The sequence below is a fragment of the Artibeus jamaicensis genome, unplaced genomic scaffold, assembly GCF_021234435.1.
Source record: "Artibeus jamaicensis isolate MK-2021 breed Jamaican fruit bat unplaced genomic scaffold, CSHL_Jam_final scaffold_1019, whole genome shotgun sequence".
In the NCBI taxonomy this organism is placed as follows: domain Eukaryota; kingdom Metazoa; phylum Chordata; class Mammalia; order Chiroptera; family Phyllostomidae; genus Artibeus; species Artibeus jamaicensis.
Genome location: NW_026522025.1, coordinates 11,666,852 through 11,688,364, shown reverse-complemented (window position 1 = coordinate 11,688,364; position 21,513 = coordinate 11,666,852). Strand labels below are relative to the sequence as shown.

At 35.2% G+C, this 21,513-nt stretch overlaps 1 protein-coding gene across 5 annotated transcripts in view; it reads left to right on the top strand.

The window, feature by feature from the left end:
- The window catches only part of DOCK7 (dedicator of cytokinesis 7), a 211,462-nt gene that overhangs the window by 151,797 nt on the left and 38,152 nt on the right, over positions 1–21,513 (top strand). For all 5 annotated transcript variants that reach the window (XM_037136230.2, XM_053655506.1, XM_037136231.2 and 2 more), the window contains 6 exons: positions 2,134–2,273; positions 7,797–7,966; positions 8,737–8,891; positions 14,941–15,123; positions 15,230–15,365; positions 20,282–20,378. In XM_037136230.2, coding sequence (XP_036992125.2) covers positions 2,134–2,273; positions 7,797–7,966; positions 8,737–8,891; positions 14,941–15,123; positions 15,230–15,365; positions 20,282–20,378 — 881 coding nt within the window. The remainder of the gene's footprint in view (positions 1–2,133; positions 2,274–7,796; positions 7,967–8,736; positions 8,892–14,940; positions 15,124–15,229; positions 15,366–20,281; positions 20,379–21,513) is intronic.

Here is a 21,513-nt window from a genome sequence, read left to right as displayed (position 1 = left end):
ACTTTTTCCTGTCAGACAACTAGGCATCGGCAGCTGTCGTAGCTATCTTGAAGACATTCTTTGCTTCTACAAAACAATTTCATAAATTCTCATTGAGGCCCTGAAGTTATCTCCTGCTTGACAAAGAAACATATGTCAGCAACACAAAATTATATTGTGAGAACAAGGAATGCTGAGTTGAAGGACCAAAGATTCTGCAAAGTATCTCATAATTGTGCATTAGTGATATTATCTTTAAAGCCAAAGGCAGAAACTTGACATCTGTGACTATTGCTACTGTTTAACTATCATTGTTTTGTGCTTAATTAGCCATATTTTCTGTTCTCTCAAGCAAAGCATACTTTGAAATATTTCTCCTAGAACTTCCTATACAGGCAGTCCTTCAGTACATGACTAACATACTTTCTTAATCTAACATACTTTCATATAACTTATATGACAAGCAAAGGAATTGATTAAGAATTATATTGTTTAATTCTAGCTCCCCAAAATACTAGGGGCATTAAAATCACAAAGGGCTCAGCTGCAAAATTGCAGTGCAAGTCTGACAGAGCCCTGCCCACCTCTCTTGTATCTAGAAAACCCAAAGGAAACTAGATGGATGTTTATAGGTTTATTGGAGGCAATTGACTTCAATACACAGTAGTTTCTCTAAAGATGATGAAAGGGTTATCATAATAGTTATCATGTGTCCTGCCATACAGATTGGGATTAAGGGATTTTGTGGTTTTAGTATCAAAGCAGCCTGGATTTTCCCTTCCTAGTGAAACATTTTTTCTGCTATATGATTCCTGAAGCAAGCAAGCTGCTTCCTTAAGCTCTTAATGTCTAAAGTCAAAATTGATCTTAGCTCTTCTTAATTTTATTTTTGAGATTTTAATTCCTTAATTTAATTCTCTAGTTGGGATCAATGTTAGATGCTTAATGAAGGAACATTTTAAAGTTCACTAAAAAAGATTGGTAAACATCAGAAAGCACCCACAACTTTTCACTTTACCTTTACAAAAAAATCTTACTTCCACATCTCTTACCTGGCTAGTACACAGGTCGTCCTTCCTGTAACAGAGGAAGCGAGTCATTTGCTGTCTTCCCCCATCCTCTTCCAAAGATAGGGCTACCCACTCAAGTACAAATTTAGCATAGGTATGTTTCTAAAACCTTTAAACACATTTGCATACACTCAGTTTTCTGCTAAACATCTCATTCAGCCAAGAAATTCACAGAATTTCTTTCATTATCTTGTTTCCCACCTTATCATCTAATTATAGTACATGATTTTCAGATTCTTATTATGACAGAGACATCACTCTTTTGGGAAGAGGAAGGATAGAGGAATTTTGTATACTTATTAGGAATAGGATTTCTGCATAGAGAAACCTGAAATCTATTATTCTTTTAAGAAAGATTACATGTATGGTCTTGAATTATGGTTTTGTTGGAATGAAGTTGAGGACTTTCTTGCCTTGAGCTAAATCTTGGGGGATGCTATTTTGTAGTATCAAAGAACTTTTAAAAAACTCAGTAATTCGACCATAAAATGATAGTATTTTCTAGTGATAGTATTTTCTCTGAGATGCAGTTTTACCTGTGTTTGAAATTTCTCTGAAAACCGGTAGCCTTGACTATGAATATTTCCCTATATTCAGCAGGGAAGACATAATACAGGATGGGTCAAAATTAGGTTTACAGTTGTTCATATGGAAAATAATATAATAATTAATAAATAATACAGTAAACTCTGTATTTTGCATACTCACGACTCTAAACCTACTTTTGCCCCACACTGTATATTATTTAGACTTAGTTGCCTTTTTTTCTGTTCAGAGTACAATATTAAAACATAAAATGGCTAAAAGAATAAAGAAAAACAGATGGAAAGTTTTAGTATGAGATAAAGGAAATTGAAAATAATTAAAAGTATATTTCATCACAGTTTTCTATACCAAAAGTAAGAGCAGTTACTTTGTCCAAAATTAATAATAATGATCTATAATAACCTTAGGCAACAGATTACCCTAGGCAAAGTTTATCTCACTTTTGGATGATGCTCACATTGTATTTGTTGAAATGCTGTGTCTATAGGATGTTGTCTTGCACATCTGTTATAGTTTGTTCTACCTCACTCCCAAACAGAGTTCTGGATTTTCCACCAATGTACAAGACCAGAAGATTGCAAACATGTTTGAACTGTCTGTGCCTTTCCGCCAACAGCATTACTTGGCAGGACTTGTGTTAACAGAGCTGGCTGTCATTTTAGACCCTGATGCTGAAGGGTGAGTAGACCATTTTTGCCTTCGATTTAACTTTAGACACTGGGACAGACGTATTCCACTTAAACTTCCTAAGTTTCAAAAAAAATACTTTTCCTCACTGTTCTGTTTCTCTATTTGCTAAGATCTATACCCATGGTATTTCTCTATTTCATCAGTTTTACGAAAGTCATTTTTTCATATTTTTGTCACTCCTGAATTTGAGATTTGTCTTAAAATTGGTGGTATATCATGGTTTATTCAGTAGCATTTTTCCCATAAAAGTACACAAAATATTTGTGCATTCAAGTAGATAGACTCATAGATTTGTTGATAAAAAGTGAGGAGAATTGATCATTTAACATCATACTATGTAGCATTTTATTTCAAAATTTGCCCTATACACAAAATCCTTAGGTTTTAAAAACTTGTAAACTTGTTATGTATAGTTTTAGAGAATTTTTGGAAACTGATATAGTAAGAAAAGGAAGGGTATATTGTCTGGTGATTTGAATTTATAGGAGTAGCTCAATGTGTTGTGGTCTAGCATTCCTATAGGGTACTTCCATTTTAATAGTTATTTTTTAAAGTTTATATGACCATGACTCATTTGGGTAATAATAATCACTTTCTTTTTCAGTTAGGAATTTATAAAGCAATTCAACCTCATATGTAGGAGCTCCAGAGAGCAAAGGAAAATGCCTTTGTACAGGTTTTACAAGAGTTCACTGATGTATTTATTCATGAAGGAATGAAAGAGGAGGTTTGAAAAGTTCTTAGCAGTAGTTAGGGCCATAATCAATGCTCAGGAAATTGTGAAAGGCTCAATCTTCTGAAAATGAAAGTGCCTCCTTTATTATGGCAATGTCTCATTTTAGGAATATATTTTAAGGAAGTAGTTGTTCACACTGGATTCGGAAGAGTTGCTTCGTGGGTTTCCAGATAGGGGGTGGCTTGGGGGAGCACAGACCTTGGGGTATGGAGAGGACAGACTACGTGGCTGAAGCTCTGGGGCTTCCGTCCCTGCATGCCTCCACCTTTATATTTTGCTATTTGACATACACGCGTGTGATGATATTTGGGATACAGGCAGGGATTCATTGTTTAGAGAAAAACTACTCTGAAAACAACTTCTAAACCATACTAGCTTTAAAAAAATAACTGGTGTATATCAATCATATGAGTACATATTTTCATTATTTTTACTTGATATATATATCAGGATATTTTTGGTTATAAGAAACAGGAAATCTTTCCTAATACTGGCTTTATGAAAGGAAGGAAGTTTATTATTTCATAATTGGAGGAGCAATAAGGTTCTTTAAGTAGTATAGTCAGTAACAGAATGATATTATGAGAGTTCTGGCTCTTTATATCTCTTACCTCTATTAGATGCTGTATCCCTAAGGCTTGTGTCTCTCATAACTGCAAGATAGCGGCCCCTGGCAATTCAGATGAAATTCTTACTTGTTCATGTCTAGCAGGAGAAAGAGGGAACACACTCTTCCCAAGTGTGCAGTGCAAACCTTTCCTTCATACTGGTTTGGCTCACTTGCCTCTCCTGTCCTGTCGCAGTCACCAGAGCAGTGCCAGGGTGTTGAACGGATCAGATCAGTCCTATTCAAATGTGGTGCTCAAGCTGGTATCCATTCATGGGGTTTTTACAGAGCACAAGATGGTTGTAAATCAACTACATCACTAAACACAGCGTTTAGCTCCTATGACTTTTTTTATAGGCCTCAATTAAGGAAGCAGTGAGTTGATTAACATTTATCTGTTCTCAGTCTGGTAACAAAATAGGTCTGCCAACTCGCTGCTTTAAGTAGCAAGGCTAATCTAATTAGGATCTACTACCAAAATGGAATTCAGTCACCCTCTCCTGAGTCATACTGGGGAGGAATGTATATCTGAAAATAATCGACTTCTATGAAGGAAGATGGGAAATAAATGTAAGAGTTGTTCAGCAGTGTCTGATATAAAGGACAGAGAATTTTAATAGTCAGCTGTTTTTGCAATAAGGTTTTTATTTTTCATGTGAAGGATCAATTCTATTAAAATAGGTTTGTTTTATTTCTGTGGAACAGTATAGGACTTACAAAAGAATTTTTTACTGCTTTTTTTTTTTTACGTCTTCAAACTAGAACGTGTTTGGTCTTTGACACTTGGAAAGATTTTTTTTTTTCTATGAAGTCCAAAAAGCAATAGTAATTGCGTTCACTCTCACCTTTTCTTTGTCTATTCAGTCAAGAATAGACAATTTCTTCTACTATTCAAGATATGTAAATAGTAGTATACAGGATTATATTCTTAGTTTTTACTGCTGCTTTACTGCTGCTAGTTTTTATTTCTTTCATTTTCCACTCTTTCCTATTCCCAGGCCATTAGCAAATTCCACAGGTACTGCCTCCAAAATATATCCCAAGTTCAGCCACTTCTCTGCATCCTCACTGCTACTTTCCTAATTATGCTTCCACTCTTTCCTCCCTAAAAGCCTTTTCCACACAGTAGCCTGAATGATCTTTCAGAAATGAGAATCAGATTATTTTTTTCTTCTTGTTTTAAAGTCTTCAATGTGAGTGTATGCTTTAAAACTGGCACTTAAAATCCAAACTTTTAATAATGTGGCCTTCAAAGCCCTATGTATCTACTTTTGATACTCTTTCCTCCTCACCTACTGAAACCTAGCCATCCTGGCCTTCTTTCTTTTTCTCTAATGTGCCAGATTCGTTACACCCTAGGGCCTTTGCACTTGGATTTTTCTCTGTCCGAAGCAATGCTCAAATTGACCCCAGATCTTCACATAGGCATTTACTCCTGGTGATTCTTCAGGTCTCCACTCAACAGAATCCTCTCAGTGAGGCTTTCCTTGACCACTGCTGAATTATAGCCGTGTAGCCACCACAACCATTCTCAATCTTGTAATCCTCTTTTGTTTTCTACAACTTGCATTTATCTGGAATTTGCTTATCTGTCTCCTCCCATTAGAATATGGGCTCACAGAGCAGGATCTTTGTCTTCCTTGTTTACTGCTCTATTCCCAAGGCCTTAGAACTGTGTCTGGTACAAAATGGATACTTGATAAAACTATGTGAATTTAATGAATGGATGATTGACTGTAAGAGACTTACATCTCACCTCTAAGTTATACATTCTTTAGTGGTATATCGATAAAATATAACATAGTTGTCTTAGATAACATCCTTGAGAGGAATGCTTTTCTTTTTTATTCTGTCAGCTTGCAAAGTAATCAAGAATAATTCCTTGAGTGGCAATAATATGTTCTGATACTGATCACAGATTTCTTCTCTAGAAACTTTCATTGTAGGAAGAAAGTTAGGATGGAAACAGTACACTATGATTAAATGCGAATTTTGTAGTACAGGCATGGTTCTGTACAAGATTAACATCTGTATTATAGCATTTGGAACATTGAATTATTTTTTTGTTTGTTCCTCTTACTAAAATGAGCTTTTTAAGAACAGGGGCAATGTCTTATCTCCAACCTCTAGACTAGCATATCACAGATCCCGCATAAGTATATATTGAATTACTACATGTGACTGAGGAATGTTGGCTTACAAAAAGGCTTTGTGGAGATGATGAGTAGAGCTTAGAGAGACTGGAGTCTAGAGTTGGTAGCTGCTAAGATACAAGGAATCCGGGTTTGGAAGTCATCACTGGTAATACACGAGTTAGGAATAGACGACACAAAGAGCAAATGACCAGAATCTGAAACTTGAGAAGAATGATAGTATGAGGAAGGGGAGGAACTATTTGGAGAAAATAGTGAAAAGATGTACGATAACAAAGTGTCAAATTGAAAGCTAAAAAATGAAATAACATTTTTATTGTGGTTTTTGATGGTGTTTAAAAATATACTTTCTGAATAAAAATCTGGAAGGGAGAAGAATCTCCACTTATGTTTTATAGGCAGCTATATAAAGTGGCAGATAAGATCAGGGGCTCTGGAGTAAAACTCCTTAGTTTTAAATTCCAGCCTTTAAAACTATATTATTTTAAAGGAGATGGAAGCTAATATTGTGTTTACTGAGGAAGGCAATATACAAGGCACTGTATTAGGCATGTTGCATAAATTATAGAAATTTTCACAACCACCCTACGTAGGTAATTATCCTCGTACATAGGAGTCCACCGAGAGGCCTTTTTGGTCCAGCACCTCTCCCTGCGCCATCTGACTTCCGTGGTGCATGTGCCTGTCTTCTCCTGTTCCCACTCCTAAGTTGGTACCAGAATGGGGAAGGCTTTTTCCTACATAATTATCTTGCTAACATTTTGCACACTCAATGTAAAAACCTACCACCCCTCCTGCCATCTTGGCCAATGGGGGAGACTTCCTGGTGTTCTGGACAGACTGTCTACTGTACCGTAACAATAGTATAGTACCATGATGTAAACACTCAAATACTGTTAGTTATAAAGAAAGGGAGTAGATTGTAGAGAGTAGCTTATAGTGAATGGGAACACCTGGTATAGACTTAACATTCAGTAAGTTTATAATTGGGGACATCACAGAGGAAACTAGTTTCAAGTAAATGTATATTTTCAAGATAGAAAAGGATTACTTGAAGAATGAAGGGCTGTTGACAATGGATGGGATTCATTGAACATATGGGGAATTTACTTTCTGGGAGAACATACAGCTTTTTCTGAGACACAAGAAAAGGTGACCCTACAGCTATAAAGAAAGATGTGTTTAAAAATGTGACCAGAGAAAATTTGGAATGGCTTTCTTTCCTAAAAGAAAGAAATTAGAGGTTAGGTCTGTTACTGAGATTGATGGTGAGAGACTTAAGGAGAGAGACTGAGATCTGAAACTGGTGCCAAATAATTCAGCATGAAGGGCCAGTTGAAGTTGGGTGGATTTTTAGTTAGAATTGTTTGCACAGTCAGAGTGCCTTCAGTTTAAAAAGAGAGGCAAAAAAAAAAAAAAAAAAGGTGTGAAGAGTGGCCCTTGCAAGTATATTAGCCCAGTAGAAATGCAAGTGACTGGAATTCTAGGAAAATTGTAAGAGCCCAAGTGAGGTAAAGGAAGCAAGGAAGTGAGCAAGGTAGTTTAGTTTAAATAGATGTTAAAGGCAACCCCAGCCTGTGGACTACATAATCCATTGGGTAGAGAATTGTTCTTTTGGAAAAAGGAAATAAAAGTTTACTTTGGTGAATGTGAAAATATCTCATTTGATGAAGTAAAATTTACAGCTACTTAAAATTTTCCTCTTTTTTCTTCTTTAAAATATAACTATAACTGCTCTTATCTAATATTAAAATGCATTAATATGGAGTTAATGTAAAAGTATCCATGTTTACTCCTAAGTGAATTTATGTAATATTTATTTTACCTCAGTTCTTATTTATACAGGCATTTATTAATTTTAAAATGAAAAGTGTGCTTATAGGAATACATACAAATACGTGACAAAGTTGAGTTGAACAAATTGATTTGGTACCATGGCTTACTGTTTGTTTCAAAGGTACTAACTAATCTCTGTGACCTTACTGCTTCTTTTTCTCCATCTTCTTTTTAAATAGACTGTTTGGATTGCATAAGAAAGTCATCAATATGGTACACAATTTGCTATCCAGTCATGACTCCGACCCACGGTACTCTGACCCCCAGATAAAGGCGCGGGTGGCCATGTTGTATCTCCCTCTGATCGGCATCGTCATGGAGACTGTTCCTCAGCTGTACGATTTCACAGGTACTCAGTCCCTCTGAGACAGATTTAAAGGCAAATCTCAATATCTACAAGGGTTAGAAGTGTTCTTGGGAGTAAAGATCTTATTTTAAGAAGAGAAATATAAGGAAGCAGAAATATAAATTATAAATTTATAATTTATAATTTATATTTATATAAGTAAAATGAACACTCACCTGAATAAAAAATTAGGTTTATGGCTAACATTCGGGTTAATAGGATGTTTTGTTGCTTTTTAAAAATTAGGACCAATAAATTTTTGCTGTTGTTTTTCATATTTAGAATTTACTTGAATTCCTTCATTTGCTCTAAAGAAAATACTAGAGGATGCATTTAAACTAGCTATTAACTTGATAAAAATACTTCCAGTTCAATAAAAACAAATACTTACTACCTAATATCTATTAAGAACTTCTCTAGGTGCTAGTGATACACAGATAACTGACTCCTTGCCTGTAAAGTATTGTTAGTTGAGTAATTTTTCCAGTATTTTAATCACTAAAGTGGATTTTCTTACTTGAAGGCAAAAATGTTTAAATTGTTGTCTCTTCTTTTACTAGCAAGGTAAAGTTCACTACAAAGCTATAAATAATGAATTGGTATTTAAATTATTGAAAATATTGTTTAGAAGAAGTAACCCTAAGGATAAATACTACATATTAACAAGGTTTTCTTAAGAGTAGTAGAGAATAGGAAAACGAATTGCATGCTCAATAGCTAAACTAAGCTAAACAGAAGCTTTATTTTTTTTATCTTTGGATTATTTCTTCCAGAAACTCACAATCAACGAGGAAGACCAATTTGTATAGCCACTGATGATTATGAAAGTGAGAGTGGAAGCATGATAAGCCAGACAGTTGCCATGGCAATTGCAGGAACCTCAGTTCCTCAATTAACAAGGCCGGGCAGTTTCCTCCTCACATCAACGGTAAAAACAACCCTCCTACAGAATTGTTTTATGGAAAGACAGATATTTACAAGAATGTCCTCTTAAGTAACTTGATTATTTGTTGTCTTAGCTGATGCAGAAGTACTCTGGCTTGGTTGATGGTATAAGGCTTTGTCTTCTGTCATTCAGAATTTCGAAAGTTGTCTTATCATATAGCCTATTTTTTTAAGCCATTTTAATCTTAGTCAGCCCTGAGAAATATTCTTAGTTGTTTAGCAATTGAAATATTTTTAATCTGTGAAGAGTTACACATTTTCATGTTTAAAAAAATGGATATTTGCTCTGCTTATGTAATTTTCCCCCTTGAAGAGGGAAGGATATGGGAGTAGGGAGAAAAATTGCCAATAGAGCAAGATCAAGTTCTAAAAATTTTGAATGACTTTCTTTCAGAAGAATGCAGCATTTATGGAAGCTGTCCTACTTGACAACTTTAAAAAAAAGGTTTTACAGGGATAATTTACATATCAAAAGATTGACCCATTTTCAGTGTACAATTTCATGGTTTTTAATATGTTTACAGAGTTGTGGAGCTGTCACCACAATCTAATTTTAGATCCTTTCCATCACCCCAGTAAGAAGCCCTAGGCCTATTAGCCTTACTCCCTACTTCCAGAGCCTCAGCCCCAGGCAGCAGCTAATCCATTTTTGTCCGTATACGTTTACCTATTTTGGATGTGTTGCATAAATGGAATTATACACTGTAATCTTTTGTGTCTGACTTCTCTCACTAAGCATAATCTTTTTGAAGTTCACCCATGTTTTAACATGTATCAGTACTTTTTTTTTATTGCCAAAGAAATAGTATTCCTTTGTATTGTTATACCATATTTTAACCATTTATCAGTGGAACATTTGCATTATTTCTACTTTTTTGGCTGTTGGGATATGCTGTCGTGAGTGTTGTAGACACGCCTTTGTGGGCACACGGGCTCTCATTTTTCGTAGGTAGGTAGGTACCTAGGAGTGGGTCTGCTGGGTGGTGTGGCGTCTCTGTGGTTAACGTGTTGGGAAACTTCTAAACTCTTTTTCAAAGTGGCTGCACCATTTTACATTCTCACTAGCAATGAATAATAGGTTCCTGTTTCTCCATATCCTCACCTACACTTACGTTCTTTTTATTTTTTTGTATTAGAGCCCCTTGGAAGGGTATGAAGTGGCATCTCGTTGTGGTTTTGATCTGTATTTCCCTAATATGCACCAATGTTGAGCACCTTTTCTTTGCTTATTGGCCCATCTTTCTGTATATCTATCTTGTTTAGATTAAAGTCTATTCAAATCCTTTGCCATTTTAAAATTGTGTTATCTGTCTTTTTGTTACTGACCTGAAAGAGTTTTTTATATATTCTGGGTACAACTTCCTCATGTATGATTTCATATATTTTCTCCCATTCTGTGGATTATCTTTTTGACTTCCTGTTTTTTAACATTTTATTTACTTATTTTCAGAGAGAGAGGAAGGGAGGGAAAAAGAGAGGGAGAGCAGCGTCATGTGTAAGAGATACATCGGTTAGGCGCCTCATGCCCCCAACTGGGGAAGTGGCCTGTTATGCAGGCATGTGTCCTGACTGGGAATTGAACCAGTGACTCTTTAGTTCGAAGCCCGTTCTCAATCCACTGAGCCACACCAGCCAGGGCTAGAATGTCTTATTTTAAAATACTTTTATTTGGGCTCTGGCTGGTGTAGCTCAGTGGATTGAGTGTGGGCCTTCGAACCAAAGGATCGTAGTTCAATTCCCAGTCAGGGCACATGCCTGGGTTGCAGGCCAGTTCCTGGCAGGGGGTGCATGAGAGGCAACCATACATTGATGTTTTTCTCTCTCTCCTTCTCTTCCCCTCTAAAGATAAATAAATAAAAATAAATAAATAAAACAAATGAAAAAAACACTTTTATTTCTTGATCTTTTTCTAGTATTTTTTGTATCTTAAAATTTTTTTCCCTATTCCAAGAATTGGAAGGCTTTCCCTTATGTTATTTAAAAGTGGTTTTTTTCTCCTGAATGAATGAATAAAATGATTTTTTCCTTTTATATACAATTTTTAAATCAGGGAATTGATTTTTATGAACCGTGGAATTTGGGGGATCCAGGTTCACTTATTTATATATTATACCAAATCATCTCAATATCATTTATTAAAAGATTATTTTTTCTATTGCCCTGGAATACTATTTCTATATTGTCTATCAGGTAAAGAAAGTCCTCATGCATTTTTTTAAAATTTTGTGTCTAATTCTTGGTCCTTTCTATTTCTACATAAGTTTTGTAATCCCCTTACGAAGTTCCACTAAAATAAATGAAAGCCAATGAACTATTGGCATTTGGGTTGAAATTGTATTGCATCTGTGGATTAGTTTTAGAGAAACACTGATAAGTTTAGACTGTTGGGTCTCCTAATCCTTGAACATGACAGATCTCCCCATTATTTAGGTCTTCTCTAATACCCATGAATACAAAAACTTTTATAGTTTTCATCAAAGAGGTTTAGTACCTATTTTCTAGATGTATTTTTGCTCCTTCATATTTTTGATATTTTATTATACTATAAATAAAATAACATATTTATATATAATCCTATATTCTTATAAAAATGCTTTTCAAAAATTCTGTTTTCTGCCCTGGCTACATGGCTCAGTTGATTGAAGTTTTGTCAGGTACATCAAAAGGTTGGGTTCAATTCCTGATGAACTTGTGGGTTTGATCCCTGGTTGAGGCTCATATAGGAGGCAGCTGATGAATGTTTCTGTCTGTCTCTCCTTCTTCTCCTTCCCCATCCCCTTTCCTCCCTCCCTGCCTCCTTCTCTCCTTACCTCCTTTCCTCCTTCCCTTCCTCTCTAAAAATCAATGAACATATCCTCACGTGAGAATTCTAAAAAATTCTGTTTTTTAACTGTTTATTGCTTTTTTGTAGAAGTAGATTTGATTTTGTATAATAATGTTTATTTCACTCAAAATTTTAAACTAATGACGTGCATGGATTTCTTTTTCTTACGTACACAGTCATCTGTGAATAACTGCAGTTTTATTTTCTCCTTTTATTTCTTTTATAACTTATTTTACGAGATAGAACCTTCAATATAATGTTGAATAGAAGTGATAGTTGGCATCTTTAAAGGGGAAACTTGCAACATTTCATTCTTAAACAAATGCACTATATATATTTTTTAAATACCTTCATTATATTATGGAAGTCCTGGTCTGTTCCTAGTTTGCTAAGAGTTTTGTTTTTTAATCATGAATACTTGTTGAACTTTATCATGATTTTTTGCAACCATTGAGACAGTCATGTTATTTTGCTTGTTAATCTTTTACTGTGACCCCTTTTCAGTTCGCTTTCTAGCATTAAACCTACTTAGAATTTGTGAATTAAATTCTGTGTACAAATGAGTTTAGTTTGCTATATTTTGTTTATGATTTGTTTATGTTTGTAAGATTGCCTGTAATTTTTCTTTCTCATAATGTTCTTTTTAGGTATAGAATCAGGCTTAAGGTAGCCAATTAAAATGAGCTACGAAGTTTCCCTTTTCTGTTCTCTGAAAGTACTAGTTTAAAATTGGAATTATTTTTTCCTGGAATATTTGGATAACTTGTAGGTGAAGCAATCATCTGCACCTGCAGGTTTTTTTGAAAGTTGTAAAACTACTGGTTTAATTTCTTTGATGACTGTAAGAGTTTTCAAGTTTTCTATTTTGTTTTACACTGGTTTCTGGAAAGTTTATTCTGGATATTTACTCATTTTTTTGACATGCAAAGTGGTTTCGAATATCTTGTATGATCTTTTTAATGTCTATAACATCTGTAGTTGTAAATATTTTTATTTATGTGACTAGCTTTTTGTACCTTTTTGTCTTGAATCAGTCTCAATAGAAATTTCTATATATCTCAAGTCTTTATAAAGAACCAATTTGGGGACAATGTTGATCCTCATTTTTGAATGTTTATTTTTATTATTTACTGCCTTATAACTTTCTTTGGATTTATTGTATACTGTCTTCTACTTTGTTTTTCTGACTTTTTTTTTTTTGCGTTTTACGAATGCTGGGGTGAGTTATAATTTTCCACCATTATAATTTTCTCTCCTATTTTTAGATATTTAAATTTATTTTTAGAGAGAGGGAAAGGGAGGGAAAGAGGGAGAGAAAAGGGTCGGCGTGAGAGACAAGTATCCCTGAGTTGCCTCTCACAGGCCCCCAAACTGGAGGCCTAACCCCACAATGCAAGTAGTGCCCTGACTGGGAATCAATCAAACCAAGTTCACAGGCCCGCACTCAATCCACTAAACCATACCAGCCAGGGCGTCTTCTTCTGACTTCCTAAGATGGATGCTTAATTCACCAATTTTCATTCTTCTTTGATACATATTTTAAGCCTGTACATTTTCCTTTAATTATTGTTTTAGTTATTTTCCACAATTTATACACAGAATTTTCATTATTTAGTTCAAAATATATCTAAAGTTTATTATGACCTCTTTTTAGACCTTGGGCTATTTCCAGTCATACAAAATTTGTAGTAATTCTTTGTTTCTGATTTTGGCTTAATTGCATGATTAGAGAACTTACTTTTGGAGAAATTGCTTAATCTCTAGCCTTTACTTTCCTTACCGATAAACTGGAAATAACAGTAGTTAATACTGTTATTTCTTACAAAATTGTGAGTTAAATAAGAAAAAGTGATTAATGTAGTATCTAGCACATTTCAAATTTTGTTGTGTTTTGTAATCATCATCATTATTGTTATTATTGTCATCCTGAATTCTTGTCTGTGAAATTCAAGTGATGTTACCTACTTTACAATATTGTTGGCAAACCAAATGAAATAATGTGTGTCAAGAGGTTAGCATGATGACTGGAACAGAGTAAATATCCAATAAATGGTACTGTAAACAAGTTCCTACTCTTAGTTTTTCACTTGTATTTTACATACTATATATTGGGTTGGCCAAAAAGTCTGTATGTTTTTCCATTAAAATAAAAGACACATTTTTAGTTTTCAGCAATAGCTTTATTGATTTGGATATTTTGAGTATGTTGGCCATCTCTCACATGGTATAACTTTGATTCTTCTCAGTTAATGTCTCAACTTGATCACTATCTACTTCAACTGGTCTACCCCACCAATGGAGCATCGTCCAGCAAGAAATCCCTAGCACGTAACTTAACAAACCACTTTTGACATGTTCGGTCATAGCTCCTTGTCCATACACTGCACAAATTCACAATTTTTTTTTTGCATTTCAGTTGTGTTTTTACCTTTCTTGATATAATAAAACATAATATGCCAAAAATGTTGTATATTTTCTTCCATCTTCAATATTATAATGGCTACACAAAAATTCACCAATTTTGATGATTTTTTTTTAAAGCACGCTGATATGACAGCTATCACAATATAATCTAATAAAGCTGTTTCGAATGAAGTTAAGGACAACTGAGCAACTACTAGAGCCATCGTATGGGGAAAAACCAAACAAACTTTTTGGCCTGCGCAATGTTACTGCAGATTGAAAACTGAAAGTAGCACTTTAACCTTATGTGCTCTATGTACAAATGCTTTTTACATATATAACGTTAAGACTTCTCCTTTTTTCAGTGTCCTTTACAGGAATTGGAGGTTCTCTAAACCTGATACACATTTTGTTATTACTTTTTATTTTAATATTTTTTGAGTCAGTGGTTTTTTTTTTTCCTTTAATTTCATCCTGTTTGATATTGTGTGGTAGATATCTTAGTTTTTAATAGTAGGACCTTTTAGATTTTTTACTTTGTGTTTTCTATTAACATCTGCTGGAAACTGTAGCACATATTGAAACAACCTTCTTTTGCCAGGAAAGGTTCAGTAAACTTCGGTACCTTAACTTTAACTTTTTATATGACTTATACAAGTATATTCTAAATCAAATGGTTCTTTTTAAACATTCGATTTTTAAGCAATTTTTGTTTTATTGCTTTTTTGAAGAAAACTGACAGCCCCCCCCCCCAAATAAATGGCCGTTGACCAATCTGTCTCATTCTATTGTTCTTGCTTTTCAGAGTGGCAGGCAGCACACCACCTTTTCAGCCGAATCAAGTCGGAGCCTTTTGATCTGTCTACTCTGGGTTCTCAAGAATGCAGACGAGACAGTTCTACAAAAGTGGTTCACAGATCTCTCGGTCCTGCAGCTAAACCGGCTACTGGATCTGCTTTATCTCTGTGTATCATGCTTTGAGTACAAAGTAAGTGATCATTATGCCTTTGCAAAGAGGAACAAGAGAGGAAACAGTATGGAAAAAGAAGAGAATTTTATCATCGCCTCTTATTTTTATAATGTTTAAATTTTAGGGAAAGAAAGTGTTTGAAAGAATGAATAGTTTGACCTTTAAGAAATCGAAAGACATGAGAGCTAAGCTTGAAGAAGCTATTCTTGGGAGCATAGGTGCTAGACAAGAGATGGTGCGCCGCAGCCGAGGACAGCTCGGTACGTATGTAGTATCTTCTTCCGGTGAGAATTGTTTCCATTTCCTTGAAGTATGTATTGTGATGATCATTCTCGCAAGTCTTCAGTGACAATTTCACACTTTTAAAATAGTATTTTATTTTATTTTATTTTTTATATCAATGTATGGTTGCTTCTGGTGCGTCCCCTGCTGGGAACTGGCCTGCAACCCAGTCATTTGCCCGGAACTGGCCTGCAACCCAGTCATTTGCCCTGATGGGGAATCGAACCACGATCTTTTGGTTCGTAGGCCCGTGCTCAATCCACTGAGCTACACCAGCCAGGGCTAAAATAGTATTTTAAATGTAACTGTGAATTACCCTGGATAACCATTTTTCTGCAGGTATTCAAGTTAGAATTTCAATTTAAGTACTGTAAATATACTTCCTGATTTGCTCTGGATAGTCTCAGATTATTCCTGTTGTCCTTGCATGATTATCAATAGCATCCCTTATTTTAAAAAATAGACTATTTTTAGAGCAGTTTTAGGTTCACAGCAAAACCAGGCTGAAGATACAGAGATATCCCTGCTCATACAGATGCATAGCCTCTCCCATTATCAACATCCCTCACCAGAGTGGTATACTTGTTACAATTAATGAACCTACACTGACACATCATAATCACCCAGAGTTTATAGTTTATAGTAGGACTCTCTCGGTACCATAAATTACATGTAGCATCATTTTTTATTGAAAGTTTATTAGCAGAATGAATTAATATAGTCCCAAGCCCTGGTTGGTGTGGCTCAGTGAATTGAGTGTCAGCTTGTGAACCAAAGGGTCACAGGTTCAATTCCCAATCAGGGCACATACCTAGGTTGCGGACAGGAGGTGTGCGAGAAGCAACTGCGCATTGATGTTTCCCTGTCTTTCTCCCTTCCTTTCCCTCTCTCTAAAAATAAATTTTTTTTAATCTTTTAAAAATGTACTCTATCTAGTCTAAGGCAAAGATATTGCCCATCAAACTCAAATATCAGGAGGATGAAACAGTTTAGGAGCCTAGAGGCCTGTTTCTGATTCTTGGTTGCCTCGACCAGTGTGGAGTGGGGCAAACGGGAGATGAAGAAAGGCACAGCACAGATAGTTTAAGGAAAAGCGGGGACCAGGTGGGACATTGCCCTTTGATGGAGGGACGATGACCCTGAACATGGTTTCATGTTTATTTGATAGGGGTTGGTTGGATACAGCTCAAGGACATTTTGCAAACCCAGGGAAAGGCTGCAGGCACAGATTGTTCCATTCCCAGGCTCTTTAACTGATACATACGTCTACTGCAGAAGTTGCAGTCACATTCAGCTGAAGCCTGCGGTTATCACTTGTTTAACCCCCGCAGGTTCCAGCTGTATGATGCCAACCTTCACCGTCCCCCACACCTGGTCTGCTACCCATTAGCCGTATAACCTTGGCTCAGTCACTTAATCTCCCTACTTTCCTTTTCCTCAACCACTTGTGAATTTTAAAGGAAGTATAACTAACTGACCTTAGCATCTTTGTAGTGGCAATATCTGTAAATATTTTATAAATTCTAAAGTGATACACAAATAATACTGTTGCTGGGAGCTCCTTAATTAAGTTCAGGGACACGGCTTAGTCATCTGTGAACATAACCCAGGCCAACAGTTCTGTATATATTTGTTGACTTAGAATATGAAGATACGTTTACATGAATTTTTTATTTATTTTCTTCTAAAAGGCTATTACCATAGTGATCATTTATTTAAATGAGCTTAAATATCTTTTATATGCTATGTGTGTTTGGAATTTAATAATGAATGAAGATAAGGTGTTTACTTTTAATGGAATTAATAGAGCACCATTTTTTTCCACTTAAGTTATATACAATTCATAAGATACCTATTTATTTTCTTTTAACTTATTTATTATTTACAATAATCTTCTAAGAAGATATGAAAATTAACTCTTAAGTACATCATTTAATTGTTCATTATCCTCATCTTTAAGATAAAGAAAATAAAATTCATAGAGGTAAATAACTTGGCTGAGATTATAAACTAAGTGACAGAACCAAGATCTTTTGACTTCCAATTTAATGTTCTTTTTATTATACCATAGCTCAAAGAGTGGAGCTGTTAGCACTTTTTACATTTTTATACCTATGGACTTAGGACAGCTATCATTGTTTGAATGAAAGAATTGAAGTTCTGTATGTGGAATCTAACACAAACAAACTGAACTTATAGAAGACAGATAGACGATTGACAGAGGCAGGTGTGTCGGGACGGACAAAATGGGTAAAGGGGGTCCAGAGGTACGAACTTTCCATTGTAAAACACGTAAGCACTGGGATGTAATCTACAGCATGGTGGCCTTAGTTAATAATGCTGTATTGTGTATTTGAAAGCTGCTCAGAGAGTAGATCTTAAAAGTTCTCATTATAAGAAAAAAATATTTGTAAATATATGTGGTATGATGGATATTAACTAGACTTAATGTAGTGATCATTTTATAGTGTGTACATATATCTAATTATGTTATACACCTGAAATTAATGTTATATATGTCAGTTATATCTCAATTAAAAAAAGAATTGTCTTAGAAAATTTCTTATCTTAGAAAAATGTAGCCTTTGCAATTCTTATTTGCATTTGAACATTTAAGCTAGGTCACCTAATTATAGATATTCTTAACTAAGGAGATGAAACAATTTCATGAAAAAAAAAGTTTATGATAAAAATGTTAAGTAGATCACACATGAGGCCTATCTGGAAAAAGTCTAGCTGTTGTTAGTATAATGAGAATGGTTTGCATGAAATCAGTGTAACCTGGCAGCCAAGGAGAGTGGACTGGAATACATGTGTGAACAATGACAACTACCCTGTACTACTCAGTGGGGGTGGTAGACATTGAATGAACATGTGTACTGTGTGAGTGCAGCATTCAAAAGGACTGAGCGAGTGAAGCAACAAATCTGCCTCAAATTTTGCAATAAGCTTGAATGTTCCTGCTTGGAAACTATTCCAGTGATTCCAAAGGCTGCAGCTATGGGCAGCTGGGGATTGGCAGCTTCATCACAACAATGCACCCATTCATGTGACAAGTTTGTGACAAACACCCATCTTGTTTCAAGTTTTTTTGTGAATCATCAAATCACCCAGGTGACTCAGCCCCACTGCAGCCCAGATTTGTCACCCTGCAACTTCTGGGTTTTCCTAAAACTAAAATCACCTTTGAAAGGGAAGAGATTTCAGACTGTCTATGAGATTCAGGAAAATATGATGGGGCAACTGATAACAATTGGGAGAACTGTGTGAGGTTGCAGGGTGCCTGCTTGGAGGGTGACTGAGGCGTCATTGTCCCATGTACAGTGTTTGTTGTATCTTGTATCCTCTTCAGTGACTGTCTCTATTTTTCATACTGCATGGCTGATGCCTTCTGGGCAGACCTCGTATTTATTCAGTTAACTCTGAATATAGGCATGTCATTTTTGTTTTCTTCTACAAAATTTTTTAAAGATAGAGATTTCAAAATCAAAAAGATAAAGAGAAGGGAGGAAAGATAGAAAAGGGAAGGGAGAGAAAGCAAGAGAAATTTCCAGACATGTCCTTTATTGTGTGGCAAATTATATTTGTTTCTCAGTATTTTTTAAATTTGTATGCGACCTCTGAATTTTTACTTTCATTTTTGTTTTTATTTCCCCAACCAATTTAAGGTCTCATTTTTTGAAAAAATGGAGCATTAGTTTTCTCATTGAAAGCCTAAAATCATGATGTTCTCTTGTTTAAATACACATATTTTTATATTTCTGCATAATTCCCAGTGCCTTCTCCACTTGTACTGGGTTTGTGTGAATCAGTTCTATTGCTACTGTCCCTTAAAAGAGCCTGTACCAGAGATTTTCAGCCTTTTTCATCTTATGGCACACAAACTAATTACTAAAATTCTGTGGCATGCCAAAAATAAATTTTTTTGGTCTGACAAAAATATAGTGTAATTTTTATTCATTTACAGCAGACAGCTATTGTGGCATTGGTGTTATCATTTTTTATTTGATAGTCCACGAAAAGAGAGGTCAGTCAGTGCCCCTCACTAAAAAATCAGGTATTGCATGTTTTAAAAGTTGTCGGAGCACACTGCTCAAAAATCTCCAGTCTGTGCTATTCAGTCCACCTTCCATCCAGAAACCTATTGAGACAAAGTCCCTGTATTTCTCCTGTTCTGCCCTCTGTGGACCAAAAGGAGTAATTACTTTAGAAATTCTTATTTTCTTCATTTACCAAACAAAAACTTAACTGAGATTCAAAATGTGCCAGAAGTTCTGTCAGCCCCAGACATTAAGTGATGGACAAAGTAGATGTATTCTCTATTCTCAGTAGCTTATAATCGTGTGGTTGCAAGTGCTATGGGGAGAAATAAAGCAAATTAAGAGGAAAAGAAGTTTTGGAGAGTTGGGGAAGGCACTTCTGTGGACATGATGAATGATTGATTGGCCTGGGTATCCAGGTACCTAAACACTTGCAGGTATCCTAAATCAGGGTACATATACATATGTAGTGAGATTATGTATACAGAATTCACACACACTCAATAACTGGGAATGTAAGCAAGAGAAAGAGTGTTAGGAAATAAGATTAATTCATTTAGGGATATAGAAACCATGGTTAAGATTTTGAGAAAATCAGTGTTCAAAAATTTGCTTATTTAAAAGGGTATTTAGTTTTTTCATATGACATGTAGCAAATATATTTTTTCTATAACTGCTGTGAAAATTTTGAATAAAAAGCACCATTGTCAGGTTTTTCTACTTATATTGAGGATAAAATGGCTATGTATAAAATTAATAACATTGTTCAGTGTTTCTTAAATGTGTGCAAGTGTACATATATGTGGTCCAACTGAAATTACATTTTAAATATGGTTTTGAAATTTATTTGACAGAGAGAAGCCCATCTGGAAGTGCCTTTGGAAGTCAAGAAAATCTGAGGTGGAGAAAGGATATGACTCACTGGCGTCAAAACACTGAGAAACTTGACAAGTAATATAACCTTCTATTTCATGTTACTGTTAGGCTTGTTGGATTTCAGACGCAAGGGGAACATGATTGATTTTAGTGTTTTTTTATATATATGTATATGTATACATATATACACACACACAATGTTAGGCATTCAAATCTTAGAAGACAAGATTGTTTTTATTTAATTTTTAAATTGATTTTAAAAGGTTTGGGAGAAGAATTTTTAATATGGTATAGTAAAGCAAAATGTAACATATTTTAAATGTTACCCCTTTTTTCCCTTGAAAAGTTACATTCTGCAATTGTTTTAGAATATATTTTGGGTGTCATGCTCAACTAAATATTTCAAGGATTGCCAAAAAATTAGAATACTAATCTTTGCCCTCTTGAAGCTTAAAATATAATTAAAGAAGAACAAAACATTATAGGTCTTCTGATTCTGGCATGGAGGCAAGCTAGGTACACTGACTGATGCTACTGCAAAAAACAATGGAAGATGCACTACCATGAGTCTGGAAGCCTAAAGGACTCCACCTTCAGCATTAGAAGAACTAGAAATAAGCCTTTCTCACTGCGTAGGTGACCGAGGGTAAAATTTCTTGGCTTGAAACTTGGCATTGAATCAAGGGGTTAAATATTTTCTCTTGATAATTTGGAATTACAAATTAGCCCTCAAGGAGCTTGGCTGCCCCAGAAATCTTTAGAATATGGCAGCCAACTCACTCAGATTTGCCTAGTACTCCTAATTTTAGCACTGAATGTATCATGTCCCAGGGAACCAACCCCTCAGTCCTGTCCTAAGTCAAATCAAGATGATTGGTCACTCTATCTACAAACATCTTCAGCCCAACCATTATAGGACTCTTTCAAATAAACTTCCAGAAGTATTAGCTCACAGACACTGGAGTCAAGCAACACAGGAAACAACGCCCTATGCAAGCCAGTAGAGAGAGAAACAGCAGACTTGGTACCATATAGATAAGAGTTTGAAATTTTCAGAAATCGTCTTAGCCTCTTTAGGCTGCTATAACAAAATATCACATGCTGGGTTGTTTATAAACAACAGTAGTTTGGCACAGTTCCAAAAGCTGGGAAGTTCAGGATCATGACAACAGCATATTCCAGTGTACCGACTTCCCCTGTTGTGTCCTTA